The sequence below is a fragment of the Camarhynchus parvulus genome, chromosome 7 (genome assembly GCF_901933205.1).
Source record: "Camarhynchus parvulus chromosome 7, STF_HiC, whole genome shotgun sequence".
NCBI lineage: Eukaryota > Metazoa > Chordata > Aves > Passeriformes > Thraupidae > Camarhynchus > Camarhynchus parvulus.
Window position 1 is genome coordinate 13,702,019 of NC_044577.1, and position 18,057 is coordinate 13,720,075.

At 38.7% G+C, this 18,057-nt stretch overlaps 1 protein-coding gene across 5 annotated transcripts in view; it reads right to left on the reverse strand.

Moving 5' to 3' along the window:
* NBEAL1 (neurobeachin like 1) overlaps positions 1 to 17,536 on the reverse strand; it is an 80,153-nt gene extending 62,617 nt beyond the window's left edge. For 4 of the 5 annotated variants that reach the window (XR_004060895.1, XM_030952899.1, XM_030952897.1 and 1 more), the window contains exons 1-2: positions 16,695 to 17,397; positions 1,575 to 1,666 (exon numbers count right to left, since the gene is read on the reverse strand). Coding sequence is in view for 4 of the 5 variants with exons in the window: in XM_030952899.1 (XP_030808759.1) it covers positions 1,575 to 1,666; positions 16,695 to 16,745 (143 nt within the window). In the remaining variant the exon portion in view is untranslated. Of the gene's footprint in view, positions 1 to 1,574; positions 1,667 to 16,694; positions 17,398 to 17,464 lie in introns of those variants that run through there. The other variant, XM_030952896.1, reaches the window with a different exon arrangement.
* Between the last annotated feature and the right edge of the window lie 521 nt (positions 17,537 to 18,057).

Sequence of the window (18,057 nt, forward strand, 5' to 3'; positions counted from 1 at the left end):
GTTTTCTTATCACAGACATAAAAGCACAGGAAGGATCTGCCTTCATCCCTATGTTGTTTTGATGCTTTTTCTTTGCATCTGTTACACAAATGAGCCTAAATCCACATGGTTCTATTCCTCCAGACTAAGTCACTAATCCTGTCATTAAGCTCAGAAAAACACACATTATTTTTACACTCACTAAAGTCACCATTTATCACAATGAAGATGCTGCTAGTGCTCTGCTAAGCTTTTATGTTGCTGAAAAAACCCAGCATGAAAACCATGAACATATACACTAAAAAACACTTAAACTCAGAGTACAAATAAATTAAAAAAACTTAAAATCAAAGTACCAAAAGATTTTTATCTTCCAGTGTTCATATTTCAATACTAAGTAGTATGTTAAACGTAACCTGTGTCAAAGGACAAACTTTTCACCTTAACTAAACATAGTAAGATGGATTTTTGACACTAGAAAGAAATAAATTTTTAGAAAGAGCACAGAATTACCTTGAAGGTCTTGCTTACTGGTAATTGCACTATGTATTTTGCACTCATATAGGCATTATGAGGAAAATTTTAATACAAAAAGCTGGGAAGTCCAGGTTTTATCTGCTGAGATCCAGCTGCAGCATTCTTCCTTCCCTTGTAACAGTTGAGGCTATCACTTGCACTTCAAACAGGATCTGATCCAAAGCCCATCAAAGAATTTCCATTGATTTCAACAGGGCTTGGAATGCAGCCACATGCAAGGAGCACCATTCTGTGCTTTCAAACACCACTGGTGGTATCAGCTATAATACTGACACCAGTTCTCATGAAGTCTGAATCCTTTAACATTTGGTTTTTCTTAAAATCCCTAGTTCATCCAAGCACCTCAAAAGCAAGAGAAAATATCCAATACCTAAGTTTTTACTCCTCATTTTCAAAGTTAGACATGAAAACACAATCATGATAACACAGCATACAAATTTAAAATACTAAATATGAAACTCTGAAATCAGGCTCCAATAGACTCATGATTATAAGTGGGAGCTTTTGGTCAGCAACATGAGGGAAGTCAGCAACACTCCTACCCTGAAGTCTTCATGGCTGCAAGGAAATCAAGCATATCAAGTCTATAAGTGGTGCATACTTTAATTTTTATATGTTTTCAGCTAAGATACCCAAATCTTTCATTGAGAATTTCATTCATCCTTAATCTTAAAGCAAACTCTGAAATAAAATTACAAATTCTTTAACTATATCTCTTCTGTCACTGCTGATGCAGATAGTAAACACTACTTCATATGCAACATTTAATGAACACTTATTCAAAAGAATTATAGGGAATACAAGGAATAACAATTCTATTTCTATGAACAAGAACAAGAAGTACTCATGCCAATTTCCTAATACAATGTAAATACCAGTATTTGCCTAATTTCAGCATTCCCAACCCAACTTGACCTTCGAATGAATGGGAGTGCCACTTGACAACTAGAAAACTTGCTTTTGTTTAAAGGCAGCACTGCCATTGAAGAGGATTGGGCTCTCAGCCAGGTCTGTTTCAGGTATCAGGGAAAGATAAACAGGTCTGTAATTCTACATACCTTGTTGGCAGCTTCTCAAAGTCCACATCCAGAAACTGTTCATAGCTAGACACAAAACTATCCAACCAGAGCTTCAGGTAATCTGGATCTTTCTGCAAAAAGAAAGGGAACATTAGGCAATACTGCACTCAAGGCCTTCTATCAACAACTCTGTAATACTGCCTCAAATAAAAAGTTTCTATTTAATGCATTTCAATTGGGAGAAAGGAAGGAATACACATTTTTTAATCAAAAGAAAAAACAACCACCGGTGTACTTTGAAATTTTCAGTCACATTGTGCTGATGGGACATTTTTGCACTATTCATTAATTTATGTGTCTCCTATTCTTGGCACCAGTGTCAACCAAAGCATTTTAGCTTTTCCCCTCATAAACAATCTTATTCTCCAGAGTCATCCATACCAGCTTTACAAACTTACTAAAATGTGTTCTATTCTTGATACCATAGATCTAGTACACAACTCTCCTTATGGCTCATAAAATTAAATAAGAGCCCTAACAGCAGTCCTAGTCACAAAATAATTTCCTTTTTGCTTCACTCATTGGTCAATATGGCAGATAACGGCAGATTAGAGACAGATGGTGTTCAGAAAAAACAATGTAGAAACTATGACTTGCATATTAGATAGCTATTAACAGATTAAAATTATATTTAAGCTTCCTAGTTGTTCCTAGTAGTGTGCAAAGACTGTGTTTGTGACCAGCAGTCCCTTGGGGCTAGACAGTGCCCCAGGAACTAGGACAGATCCTAGACCACTGCAAACCACACAGGGAAATGCTGTCAAAATATGCATTTGAGGTAGTCTTACTTTAGAAGTCATGCTGCTTAATTTTCAAAAACAAGCTGCCAGCCCATAGCTAACATATTCCTTTGCCAGGACTGTGCAGTCTTGTTCATTAACACACATGCACATGGTTCCATTCCATACCACAAGTAACTTTCAAAACAGTTTTAAAATTTTTGCCTGAACTATTAAAGATTACAAATGATTTCTGAATCCATTCCATAATTTATAACATTTTGTAGAAGTTGAAAACATTTTTCTTTATCCTTTTCCCTCTTCTGTATCTCTTCCCTTTTGTTTGTTGCCTTTATACTACCACCGATGTTCCCAAATAAGAGAATCTTTCCCTGTAGAGTTAAGATTGAAGAGCAAACTGTGAATATCTCTAACAAACACACTCTTCTACAGCAACGTCAGTGTAAAAGAAAGCCACCAAGAAAGACTGACAGAATCCTATTAGTGTATAATAGCTACCTATGAAAGAGCCCTCCACGAGGGAAAGAAATCAAACAAAGTCTAAAAAAACCACGCAAACAAAACAAAACAACCTCAGAATAAAATAAACACATAAATCCAGAACCTCAAGTGGTGCAAAGCTCTTCCCAGAGCATCTTTCCACAGCACATACAGGAGTTACAAAGCATGGAAACCCCCTTCTCATTCTAAACCTTTACCCTTCTCTGCGTCCCCAAAAACCATCCTCAACTCGAGCAAGAAATGTCACAAACATCCAGACACAATTTACTTCACTATCACTATTAATTATATATAAAATGTGTTCAGGTACTGTGACAACAGGTACCAAATAAAACCCTCAGCTAGATACATATCTGATTATTCGTTTCCGCTGACTTTACAGCATTTTCTTATTCACTTTTCCCAATTGTCTTACTTCCCCTTCTTCTGCTTAATTCCTCATCTCTCCCTCTTTCATAATCTTTCTTATCCTTATCTCTGCTTTTATTCACTTTTCAATTATTTAAGTAATCACTCCTTTTCTTTTTCTGTTAAAAATTTGTCAAAACAGCATTATGTTCTGAAAGTGGAATGTAGCCTTGTTCTGATGTTTAATATGCACTGAACTACCAAATGGTTAACTAATCTTAAACACACCTACCAAGTGTCCTCAACGTGGAATTGCAAAACACAGAATGAAGGAAGCAGTTGAGATAAAGAATAATTTCAAGGTTTCCAAGCTACTGCTTTAAGCTACAGAGTTTGTTGGATAATCACAAGTAGGTGTGCACAGAATACACATTTCTCAGGTTCAGACATCAAACATGCTGAAAGTCAACCCAAAAGTCAGACAAGAAATAAGACTTGCCTAAAAGAATGATTTAGAAATAGTAGAAGACACTGTCTTCAGAGAACCCAGCTTTTCAAAAATGTTCACATGTTTAAAGCTTTAACTTTCTTGCATTTCACAGAAAGTAATTTTAGCTGCAAGCAAGCTATTTCACAGGATCATAAAGACAAGGGAAACCAGGATATCATTTTAGTAATTACAATAGAGCTCAGGCTACAAAAGACACAGCAACTACAGGGAAGTAATGAACAGAAATATTGCCATGTCCATGTGTCCATGCCTCTGATGCAAATGGCCATATACACGTGCAAAAACTGAACTTAAAAGAGACTTTTTCCCTGTTGAACAAACTGCTTCTTCGTTGGCATGTGAAGCTTCTCCTCGAAATCCAACAAGAAATACTAGATTGATTCTATTCATGTTCCCAAACTAAAATTGTTTGTTGACACAGCTCAGGCTCATTCCTACTTGCTAACAGTAAACTTGTGAAAAAAACTGTTTTTATTGGTTACCATGAAAGATGATGTGCAAATAACAACATTATCTGACTTAAAATTGCTTTAACAAAACTCAAGGATGAGAAAAGGGGAAGGGTAGGGCAAAAGACAAAGTTATATTAAATGCCTGCCTGCTCCTTTTTAATGATGAGTTTCAAGCTTCTTTATCTTTGAACTCCAATGCCTTTGCAAAGCTATCAGTACAGACTGGGAATAAGAGAACACTGGCAGACAAAATTTGCAAGAAATAGCACTTACACAGATAGTAAGAGTAGACCACATATTATGAAACAGCCAGAAGTTTTTGCCTACCTATAGAGCACAGCCTGCTCAATTTGCTTTGCCACTAGAACTCTTCCTGCTCCTGGTAAAAACCAAGAACTGCTGTACTGTTTGATTATTCCCTGCAGCACACAATTCAACCCAACTCCCTTCATCTCAATCCCCTGCCAGTCAATTAATAATGTAATATTCGAAGTTCTTAAAATAATCAGACTTTATATCAAAATACCAGGTAGCACTACTGGTATGTGCCAGTAGAAAACAGTTTATGCAACAGTTGACTCAGAGTCAAATCTAGAGATTTCAATCCAAGCAACATCACTAACTCAAAACCACTTGGAAAATTATTTTTTTTAAAATCATGAAGGCAAAAAAGTAAACAAGATCACTTAGCAACATGAGAAACACCAAGAAATAGATCTCCATTATACACCAGCTAACAGAGGCATGCCTCCTTTCCAGAAATGAACAAAAATGAAGACTTGTGAAGCAGAAGTTCATTCCAGGAAAAAGTGACAAAATATTTAGCAAATGGGCTACAATTAAAATATTTCATGTAAGTGATGTCAATAATGTTAGAAACAGAAGCTATAAACACCTTTCAAACTTCAAATCTGGCCCAGGTTCTCTTTTTTCTTTATTAGCAGCAATCATTCCAGATCCTAGGCACCAGTCTCCTGTTGAAAGCTCCAACAAAATCTAGATTTTACTGAAGAAGTTTTAGGAAAGGAAACTGAAAATGGTAAGTGTTACCCTTAGCAAAGTTTATATAAATGTCCTAAAACACAGCTAAATACATACAGCCTTTCTGAAGACCTGCCTATGTGAATCAGATGCATCTTAGATTCTTCCAAACCAAAAGGCATCATAGTTTAGGAGAAACAGTGTCTTTTTACAGTGGTTTAATAATTCAAGTTCATAATAAAACCAGGCAGTAATAACAGGTATCAGCTGTTTTGTTTACACTGTGATTTTATGTATAATGCAATTATCCTACCCAGCATCTTTACCTTGAACTGAACTTTTTCTTGAGGTCAGCTTGTCCCACTTAATCTAGAGTTTAAATTTGGTGGAATGAAAAATGAAGAAGTATGTATTTCTGTTAAGTCCTCCCTCCCACTCACCTTTTCAACAATCCTCCACTGTCCCACAACAGAAGTGGTAAACCATATTAACAGCAGAACACAAATTCACCTTAATTTAACATTAATACATTTGCATTCTTCAATGCCACATCAACTTTCCAAGACAGTACATGTTGCAATATGACAAATATCTGTGTTATTAGGTGTCAGAAGAGAGCATCCCACGGGATCCACAATGCTACTGAGGGCAACAAATCACTGAACTGCAACCTCAGCTCCATCTGATTCACTGTAAATTGTGAGCTACTACATCACATCTGTGAGCTACTACATTACATCTGTGGTCCTCCTAAGGAAGCAGCAGAACACCAGAATAAAGCATCATAAATACTCAGAAGCCTTGCAAGCAGCAGAAGCAGCAAAAACTATGGAATGTATTTCCCCTCTTTGAAAATCACCCCTTTGTTATTATTCTGCAGACAGGTAGCTGGAGGCTGTATGTCAGAAAACAGCCCCAAATTGTTTTCTGTGGTGCTGGATGAAGATGCACTTGGAGAGCACAGTTTATAAAGCAATGTATGCTTTGGTAATACACCATAAGGATAAACTGTGATAAACCAATGTGAGGATTGGTATTCTTTTCCAGCCCCACCACACACATTCCACACACATCCTGTTAGATCAGCAAGAAATCAAGAAGGACATTTTTGATTGGTGCAGAAGCAATAAAAGCAGGAGGAAGCTTCTAAGAGGTAATAAAATGCCTTTCACCAGTTACAACTTTTCAATTACCACAAGATAAGAAATGCTGTTTTCTGAAACCTTAAAGCCTTATAGGTTACAAGCCTAAGCTTTTCATTTATTTACCTGAAACCTGCCTGGCTTTTCTGCAGGCCAAATTGATGTAATTTATTTGAATAATAATTCACATACAGAAACTGCATGCCTTAAAACTTCTGGAAGATAATTTCCCCATGGCTTGAACTCCAAGAAGGTAAAATAGAACTCAAGTCAGCCATTTCTAGAGTTTTAACAAGGCTACCTTAAAGGTGTCATTGTAACAAAAGTCTATGAAAAAAACACTGAAAAACAAAATGAAGAGCCCAGGAATATAAAAGTTCTTTTGTTAATAGCCACAAGTTTGCAGAGGCTCAGCTTAGGCTTCTGAGCTCAGCCCATTGCAATGAATGCCTTTGAAAGGCTCTAGCAGTCACCTACCTGCACTAATGAAAAATAAGTCCTTTGTGCCTATTAAATCAAATGTAGCTCAGAGCAGCTGAAAGTGAAAGTACTTCCTTGTTCCTTCCCTCCCCTTCCCTAAATACCTCTGGTTTTCATTAAAAACCGAACAAATAACCCAACCCAGCACAATGACACACCATCCTTCAGGCCTTCATTTCCCAAGATCCTCTCAGCACAATAAGAGTTGCTACAGCTCTTTACACTTTAAAAAAAAACCACTGCCAGGCCTGAGCAGCAGAGTGTTTCTAACAGGTACTGAAAATAACCTCAAAAACCACTCCATAACACACTAAACCCATTTCCTATGAAACAGCCAGAGGAGGGTTAGGTTGGTTTTTTTTTTTTTCTTTTCCAAAATAGTTAGTACAATGCTAGAAAGAAAAAAACATTTGCTAAATAAACCCATTGTACTGGTCCCCAGTATGCACTGCAATACTGTGACTAAATTCTGCCAACTAATTACCAAGATTCCCATGGAGTGTTAACACTTGCAATTTGGATGTATAAACTCTAGAAAGGCTGTTCTTACACACGGTGTTCTTCACCTTCAGCACTGAATCATGTTCAGGCAAAGCCCATAGCCCAGTGGGGATGTACTCTGATGCCCTTCAGACAGACAGGACTTTCTCTAAGGCAATGAAGTGAAAAGAAACCACAGCCAAAATCTACACTAGCTTGGGAGAGGATCTTGTCTGAGATACACTGAATTGTCTGGAAATTACCTTTTCTAGTCTCTATGAAAATTGACTAAATGAATGACAAAAATATTCTAACATGCTCTTATTCTTCAATCTATGCAAGAAGGTCACAATAAGTGTTCGAATCACTGTAACATTTTTTATATCCATTAAGAAGCCAGGTAGTACAAGTCTTACAGCTAGCTCTCAGTTAAATGAAAACATTTTACACAAAACTGGCACTGAAGTCCTCCCAACCTGAAGTCTTCAGCCCTGTGCCTGTACAAGTACATTCACCCAAGGTTTCAAACCAACACTGTTTATGTATTTATATGAAGGGTTTATTTTAGATTTAGTAGTAACTTCCATTTTACTAAGGCTTCAGGCAAAGAACTGGAAGGGCAAAGCTCAGTATAATTTTACAGATATGTTCAGGAAGTATTAGTTGCTAAAACAAAAGCTGGATCCACCCGAGGCTCTTGGCAGGGTCACATTCCATGCTCTAAAGGCAAAAATTCCCTGCAGGGCAGTTCAGAGTCCAGCTATCAGACAAGCCCGACTTGTTGGACAAGGCAGTTGTTTGAAGTCGTTAAATTTAACATGCAGCCATCAAACAGCCAGCCGAGTCTGACTCCTGTGCTAGCTCTCAGTCAACCTTCAAAGTGGATTTCAGCTTAGAAGCACAACCATAAAATCTCACTGGCACTGGCATTATCATAAGTAATCCCCATCCCCAAGCATTTTATTTAAAGTAAGAACAATCCTTTGGTGTCAAGATTGAATTAGACTTACAAAATGTAACATTAGGAAACTAAACATGAAACATTGCCTGTAGATCACTGGTGAGTTTACTCATCTTTAAATTAATTGAAGTAGTCTGCATAATGCAGAATTGCAGAATACTTCTCAACACTGTTTGAAATAAACTATTCATTTGGGAATTAGAAGATTTGTGTTAAGGGAGCCCTTTCCTCTTCATGTTTTCATACATAAAAGGCTACATTTCCAGCATGAGAACTCCTAGAAGCCTTTACTCTGCAATATGACACAGTGCCTATGCTTTTTGTGAACCTTTCATATAAAATGTCAAAATAAAACATGAAAAGCTTTGTTATAGCAGCAACACCACAGACAGAATTAGTAAAAAACTTCAGGATAAACCATTGTAAATTGGCATAACTGCCTTGCTAAATTCAATCAATCAATTCTAATTGACTGGGGAATCACCTTTGGGCTCAATTTTCCATTATAATCAAAATACTGTTTTTTGAATCAGTGGATCCAAAAGAAGAAAAGTTCCTGGCAAGCAACTATAAATTTCCGTTCTCAACATCCACACAAGCATTCTGTTTCATTTCCAGAATTAAAAGCAAAAAGGGATGGACTGGTGATGCTTTGTTTTATAAATGGAAGCCGCAGTGAATCATGATAGAAACAACTATTTTGGGACAAGTTAGAAGTTCTCTTTAGAATAGGGATTTATACCAAAATAAGCCTATAGCTGTCAATCATGATAAAATTTAGCTCAGGTTTAGTATTTTTCTTCTCTTCTCAACTTTAGGTCAAGTTTAGTATTTTTCTTCTCTTCTCAAAACAAAAATTATTTTTAATCTTCTAGTATTGCCTTAAAGACAATCCAAGTAATTTATTCATTTTCCTTTTTACTTCAGATCTCCAACAAAACTGGAAAAACAAAATGAAAGAATTTTTTTACTAAAATAGAAGTAAAGCCTCTACTTTTCTTTCTCTTGCCAATTTTATTACTGCTGTTGTTTTTGAATGATGATACAATTACAACCTTGTAGCTTGAAACTGGCATGTGTCTGATGCCATCCATAGGATGAATCCAATTAATGTGAATTCAGATTTTAATGTCTTCACATTTGACAGAAAGCACCACCAGGCAAGCCCCATGTACAAGTTGGTATACCCTATTTCAGCCTTTTGGAGTCCAACACACAGAATACTTATCAGGAACTTACCATACTGTAACATATTTCATTCTATTAACATTCAATTTTCCCACCAAATTTGGCATTGTGAACCAACTGGAAGCTGTATTTTAAGGGGAACAAGAAGCATCCTAAATAACTCAAAGATAACTGAAATAACATGATGCCAAAAGTCTACAGTGTCAAGATTAGCCTAAATTTAATGAAAATTCAAACTATACCTTACACAAGACTTGAACTCTTAACTGCTTATAAACTCCAAATTTTGCCATTATATGACATGAGAAAAAGGCTGAATTTTAGCACCAACACACACAAAGTCAGCTTTTGCCCCACTGAGTTTCTAACTTTCAATATAGTGCAAGAGAATACAAGTTTATCACAGAAAGGAAGCAGGATGGTGCTACAACAGTAAAAGATCAGCCTATTTCACCATATCAACAGCTAAATATTGGCTTGCTATGTCTTCCAGCAGATAAGGCTGAGAACTGGAATACAGCTTAGCAAAAATAAGTCTTTGTTTCAAAGACAAAAGTATTTGTTTCAATGTGTCAAGTGATTATACCAAATTAAACTAAAACCAATTTCTGTATCATTAGCTATGTATTTAACTATTTGGTTTTGCCTCCTCAGTCTCACCTGGCCTTACTTAGCATACTGAAGCTGAACTATACACTGAAGGTATAATTTATGTATAGACTGAAGGAGTACCATTTAAAATCCCCAAATTCACTTTTCAAAAGCACACTTAAAAAAACTCCTCAAGAACTACAGCATAGCAGAATATGGGTTACTTGCCCAAATGCTGTTTGGCATCCACTGCACTTCTGCTGGTTCAGTTTTAAATGACCAGCACAATTAACCAGAGCCAGAGATCTGTAAATAACACACTTGTTTTCTATACCCTGCCTTACCCCCAAGAGCTTTACCCACTCACTATGTATTTAATATCACTTATTCCCATTGCTTACTAAAGGCAAATGTAATCCTCAATCATAAATTGGATTATGCTTTAAATATCAGAGAATGCATCAACACACAAACATCTTATCAGCAGAGAGAACTCACAGCTAATGTTCAGATTTGCAGATACTTGGAGAAGCCTGAGATACCAAACTTGAGACAGGGTTTATGAGGAGAATAATCAAATACAGTTTTCATTTCTTGGTGCTCCCTGTCATATCTCCCATTGTCCTCCACTGCAGCCTCCCATTTAGTAGAAGATAAATTGGAAAAGATAGACTTGAGCAAATTAGTGGGTTTTTATAAGAAAAAAGGGGCTTATTGGTACTGTTGAGATGTGCATGTTTTGATATTTGTTCCCATATTCACATATAATTCTTTCAGCAAGAAAAGCTCAGTAATTAGAGAAGCTCTTCTCTCTCCTATAGCAGCTGTTTAACCTTTCTGAAGCCTGTAAATATTTTAACAGTGTCTACTGACAACATTTGGATTCAGGCCTCGAGCTCCAATGCTGTTCAATGGGCAGCTAGCAAGCCTTTCTCTCATTTCAGAATCAGCACAAACATACTGCATATTTGAGTTGATTTGGCAATATTCTCTTACCAGGACACACGTCATCCCCAGACCTGCCCAGCTGACCAAGTTAAAAGAGCTGTAACTCAGACACACACAACAATGCAGGGTTTGTTAATTTCTCTCTATATTAGAGCATCAACACACACAGAACCAGAAGCCTGTGCTCATAGCTTTGTGATATATCGTTCCATTTAAGAGACACTCAATTCTTTCACATCAGTAAAAGCTTGATCTGAATTAATATTTGTTGGCATGTTCAGAACTGGATGTTTTTTACTGGTTCTGTAAAGTGCTGATCCACAAACCCATAGACACACGGAAATTCTAACCTCATGTTGGACTCCACTAAAACCCTGAATCTTACATCAAGAACATCAACAAACCTGAGACTCTACTTTGTCCAGCAGTAGCAGCTACATATATGTACTGCTACTTGTATGATAGAATGAGCAACAATAATTTGTTCCCAGCTTGTAAAATGTTACGGGTTTCTTACATCTTTGCCTGTTTAGATTTATCTGCTGCGTCACTGCAACCTGAAATCTGCATTCTCTGTGTCAGTCTCTGTTCTGTGTCTGAACAACTACCAGCACAAGGTCACCCGGGCCCTTAATTAAGGAAGGAAACAGCCACTCCAGAGACTGATGGCTCATATACTGATGTCAGCTATTTATATGAGAAGTTCTATATTTGTCAATACCAGAATTATGTTAGTTCTTGGACTAGGAGACAGCTCTTTAAATAGCAGTTAATTCAGAATTAGACCAACTGTTGTTAATTCAGAAGACCAACTGTTATCTCTATCCATTCTTAGTTCAGCCTCTTGAATAGAGACAAAGATATTTTTGTCACCACATGGCCACAAGTGACTTGTGATATGTTCTTCTACAAGTTACAGTCCCTAGGAACAAAGAAATTTACTTACAACAATCTACAGAAAAGATATCTTACACAGCAATTCCTTATAAGACTTCACTAGTTTCAGCAGAGGCATGAATTTACATGACAGTGAATTACTAAAAACTACTTTTACTGAGCACTTGGTTTGCTCAAATTCATCTAAGTGTAAGCTGAATAATTCTTTATCAAATCTAACAAAGGCAACATATAGCAATGTGATCTGTATCACTGACAAGTCAGCAACTGCACAAGAAGGAAGAAAAGGGCAAGCCAAGCCAGGATGAGATCACATTTGGGATGCCATGGCCAGTGCTTCACACAGGGCTTACAATTCAATGTCAATGATTATTATATTCTTGTTGAATTACATGCTTCTCAACACAGCAAAGCACAATTTGGCTAAAGGCACATTTCTTTGAGAAACAATGTTACAATATTAAATGAGAAGATATTTATAATATATAGATATCCCTCACTGTGACAGAGATAAAACTACAATTGTAGTGTATTATCCCAATACAATCAGATTTTGTAAAACAAATGAGAGGTGCAGCACAAGGTAAGAAAGCACATTTGAGATAACAGCTCATGCACAGGTCGGCTGCTCTTAACACAGCAAGGGATGTGACTGTCTCAGCTCTCTGCATTAGTAAAGACCAGATCATTATGATCAGCTAACACAACCAGTCCTGACTGTATCAATGACACCAAGGCTGAACATTCCCTCTTTAAAATGAGAAGCACAGACTCCAAACTCAATGATTTCAAGGGAAAGCTCTGAGTGAAGAACATTCACAGCTTTCCCTTGAAATCATTGTGTCATCTCACAGGAAAAGGCAGTGTTTAAATGAAATCAGGTCTATATTGAAGACAAGAGTGTAAGAAAAAGCTCAGAACCATTGTGGTATCATGAAAACTGATGTGAATATGGCAGTTAAGCGCTTGCATTAATGCCTTTGAAATCCCTTTTGAAGGCAATTAAGATCTCTTATTTTCACAGATTAGAAAAAATCTCCATATAAAAGGTTATCTGAACAAAATCCAAAATACCAGAAATCCTGACATGCTTTATGTCTAAGAGTCTGAAATACCTAACAGAACAACTGGAGATGAACTACATATACTTAAAGTCCTACAGATAGGACAAAGACTGAATCTCTTTAATTTGAATCCGCAGCAAAAGCTACTTCAGAGTATAACGAAACAGAAATAAATTTTCTATACTGATATAAAATTAATATCTAATAAAAGGTTAGTCAACCAATATTACAATAGTAATAGCAATATTACCATAGTAATATTGCAGCCATGACAGTCTAATGTTACAATACAAAATTGGTATTCTATTATCTGTCACATAAACCCAAAGAAGTCACAGACACACATGGAAGTATGTCCTTTTCTTCTACCTCATGGAGCTCTACTCCTGCTGTACACTTACATTAGTAAAGCATTTTCAGCTATCTGCTCCATATGCACTTATATAAGGACTGTTCCATGCTCCTCTGTAGGTTATTGAAGGCTTTTAACTATCAATCAACTGGAAAAAAATGTTGCTATTTTACACAATTCAATTATCTTAAAATGCTCATTCAAACATCTGGATGAGAAGACAGCAGTTTACATTCATATCAATATTTGAATAAAGGCATTGTACATTAACAGTTCACTGAACAGAAAAACATCCCCGAACCACTAAAATAATTTGAAACTGAAAATCATCAGGAAGTTACATCCTTAACAAGGCATTCTATGCGGAAACTTTAACATTAACAAATTGAAAAAAAGAAAGGAAAAAACCAAAACCAACAAAATACTCAAGACAAAAACAGATTTAGGCTATGAATAATACAACATGGTAACAACCCCAGCGACTCAAATCTAAATTTTACTAAATCTAAAGAAGTTTTAAACTGCTTCCATGCAACATCAGAAGCATTGTAAATCAAATGTGGCTACTACTTTAATCTGTAACAGCAGACTGCAATCTGTAGCTTTTAGGGAAACAGAAAGAGAAAAAAAAATCCAAAACCAAATCTCACCCTTAGATTAGAAACTGCCAGATGAAAACAACTGAATACCAACTAAAACCAAACTCTTGCAGACACCCAAACATTATCTTAAAAAAAAATTAAAAATTTTAAAATTTTAAAAAATTTTAAAAACCACAAACAAAAAAATCCCACCACAAAAAAAAAAAAAAACAGAAAAATTAAACCATCTCATACATGGCGTCTTCCAAAGACTGCTCCTGCAAAGGCCCTGATTAATGCTGCTATCTGCCCGTATCTCCAATTCCTCAACTGCACAAGAAGCAATGAAAATGGAGAAATGCCTTCCTAGTGTTACTTTGCACAAGTTGCAACTGACACCTGATGCTGCCAGAGATGTCAAGGGATCACAAAGAACAAAAGTCACGACCCAGGATAGATGGTAAGATGGTAACACAGCATTATGTAGCACTTGAAAGCTGTGAAAAGCCTTGCTGCTTTAGGAGAGGGTGCTGTATTTAAAAGATTATCACGAAAGACCCGATTATCAAAAGACAAGACCATTAGCAACAGTCGGAAGCATCACAAAGGAGTAGCTTGGATTTCACTGTTTCTGTAGCTAACAAGGAAAAGCTAAAGCCACATATTTGGAATTTGTGGTACAATAAATAGGAATTTATTGTGCCTTACTCAACTGTCACTCTCCAGCCATTTTCCAGTTTGAAGAATTTGCCTAGCTTTATTTCCCAGGATGTCATCCAGGGACAATCACTGCAGTGCAACATACTACACTTCACTGGGCAGGTATAAACACTTCACTCCCAGCTATAAACAACTTTTCTCTAAACCACTATATCCTATCACTGGTAATTATTGCTACACCTTCCCATTCTGCTAGATGCTCTGAGAAGAACAAGCACGATATACAGTTGTTTCCAAGTGGACTGAATAAACTAATTTACTTTAAGGCCTCCCACATTTTACATCCCAAGATGGAGACATAACTTTTTCATCTGCTTTTAACTTCACCAAGCTTAATACTCTAATTCTGGATCCATGCCTCAAGCAGAATAAGATATCATTTTAACCTGAACCAGTTGAGAGATAAGGAAAAAACCACTATTTTGTGCCTAACACTTCTTGAAAAAGTGAAGACTCCCTTTTTTGATCACTTCAATTGCCATCATATGTTGAAGACACTCCATTTTATTTTTAAAATACATGTTTTGTTACTTAGGAACAAGCCCTTATCAACAAACAAATTCATTTAATCATGCCCTTAATATATGGGTCTGAAAGAAAAAAGGCCAAAAAAAGTCACTGATAGCTAATGAGGAGACTGAACATAGGAAAAGATTATTTATTTCAAACAGCCCATCCTCTGCCACCTGAGATCTGAGTAGACTGTGGGCATATCATTCCCATAAAGAAACTGAACATCCCCTAAGTGATCTAAACTACACATTTTAAACAGCACTCCTTCATGCAAACTTCCTGCTATGAACAACATGGAGATGGATAGCACACAATCTGAACGAAAGGTTCCAGCAAAGGGGAGCAGGTCCAAGACAGAAGAATATTTTAAACAACAAGGGAGGAAAGAGCCAAAGAACAGCCAATCAAAGAAATTCAGAACTTGGCTCATCTCTGCTGCCTTAGTGTCTCCCAAAGCTGAGTCAAGTCTGGATTCTCTGAGTGTATTCCAAGTGCATTTGCTCCTCTCACATCGATGAAGTCACTAGCAAAACATCCATCTTCTCCAGTGCTACTCCACTTCCTACTGCCGTTATCATTACTACAGTGGTTTAAAAGGCAAAGGTTCAACCCAGCAGATCACCCACACGGGGAGCACTAAGAACTGGTACCATGCTGTTATGCTTGCACTAGGTTTAACAACACGTAGAGGATTAACGGCGTACAAAAATTAGGAAATAATACAATTAAGACAAGTACTTTGTGCACTCGTGTTAAATGGTCTGTACATCTCACATTCTCTAGAAATGAGGTGGGAAGAACAAGGGAAGGACTGTTCTACTCTTAATGTCCTACTGGAATGGAGACTTAAAGAAACCGAAATACAAACGAAGCATGAGACTGCAAAAACGCAAAACAAAACCAGAGAATAAGGCCATCAAAAGCTACCCTTGCCACTGAGCTCCTGTATGACAGTAGATCAGACCTTTCCTCCACCTTTACAGCTGTTTTTTGTATGCTACTTATTTTACAGCTACCTATTCCGATAATCTGCAATCCAATTTCTCTACATACTCGGCACAACCGGCAGCAATTAGGATATGTGCTTTCAACACATTAGTTGCTTTACACTATAAAATGCAAATGGAGGCAGGACAGCACTTCTGCATTATTTCTGCCAGGTGAAGGAAATTCATTACTAACGGAGTATTGCAGATATTATGGCAATAGCCAGCAAAAGCAGACTCTGAAGCAACTTAATAAATCTGCTCTTTGGGAAGGATTTTGCTAAAAACGTTTAAATAAAACTGAAGATGTTCAGAAATCAGTAAGTAAAAAGCTAAATACTAGGCAGCACTGAATTAAATTAATACAGTACAACTTAATTGCTACAAAATGAAGATTTATGTAAACGTGTGCATTCACATAGTTAAAATATATAGCTACAATAACTGCTTAAACTGACCCACAAACACTGCAATTCTCAAACATAAAAAAGACCAACTTGAACAGCAAACCATGGGATGAGGCTGTAAATAGTCTAAGAAGTGCAATTACATCCTTTCAGAGGCTAATCGTGTCTATGCAATTTCCAAGAAAAAAGATGTTACAATTTAAATACCTGACTACCAAACATGAGAGGATATAAGCAAACAAACACAAATATTTACCTTATTGCAGTAAAGCATCCAAAGCTCATACAGTCTCTCTCGGGATGCCATTCCTCCCCTTCCTCTTCCCGTCGATCCCAGCTACTTTTCCCTTCAAGATCCTACCATGCTGAGCTCCCAGATGCTTTTTCCACAGTTTTGCTTTATTATTAGTTATATCATAACCCGAGAAGAAGGCAAGTAACAGAGTCTCAGTCTCTCCTTTTCGAGGAAAAAACGAGGTGCAACACAAGTAACTGCAGACAAGTGTCAAGCATGTCCGTTCTTCGCCAGCGCCGCTTCGGTTTTAATCTCTGAAAGTGAAAACATACGCTTCAGGCCTTTGGTGGAGGGAGGAAAACAAATCCGCACTTAAAGCCCACAGACAACCTGGGGATTGGGGCGGCGGCAGGTCGCACCGCTTTGCTCTCTGTCACTATTGCCGGTGACGGAGAGCTCTGCCGTTCTGGGTTCGTGGCGCTTGTCTCGCTCTGGCAGGGGAAAAAGCCGCAGGGCTGCCGAGCGGCGCCGCCGGAGCCGCGGGTACGGCCGCTCCCGGCCCGGCAGTGACAGCCACTGCCACCGCCCTTCTGCCCCGGGCTCCTCGGCCGCTCCGGACCCCGGCGGGCCCCGCAGGCCAGCGGCTGCCAGGCAGAGCCGCGGGACGCGGGAGGAGCCCCGCACTGCACTGCCGCCCGCTCCCGGCCGGGACTGGCCGCCCCGCGCCGCCACCTACCGCGCCCCGGCCTCCCCCAGCTCCCGCCGCGCTGCCGCGGCCTCTCCCAGCCTACCCGGGCCGCGGCGAGTGGCTGCCGGGCAGGAGGGGCCGAGCCTCGCCACATCGCCCGCCCCGCCCGCGCTCCCGCACACGCCCCGGGCCGCCGCCGAGGGGCGGGGAAGCCGCGGGCGCCATGTTGGCAGCGGGCAGGGACAGTGCCCGCCCGGGGCAGCGGGCGGGCGCAGGGGCAGAGTCCCGGCGGAGAATGCGATCGTCAGCCGGCGGCGCCTCACCCGCAGAGCCGGCGTTCCTGCCCGGCCTGTGCCCCTCGGCCGCACCGGGAGCGTGCCCGTAAAGAAATCAGCATCCCCATCCTGAGCACCTCAGGAAACCTCCGCACTGCTTTGCTTCATAAGTTAATAAAGGTTACCAAGCACATACCCGCGCTTTACATACGCTCCAGAGAGGCCTACCAGCATAGCCTGCGGAGCATGGATATATCCATACATGCAACCTGCTGCCCCCTACCTTGTATGCAGAGCTTGCGTAGGACTAAGGAACCAAAGTTAGATTTCGTCAAAAAAGTTAGATTTCCAAAGGAGAAATGCAAAAAGACATCCCTCAGCTTGTGAGTGGCGCTGCCCGAGCACACCGGCCTGTGCTGCC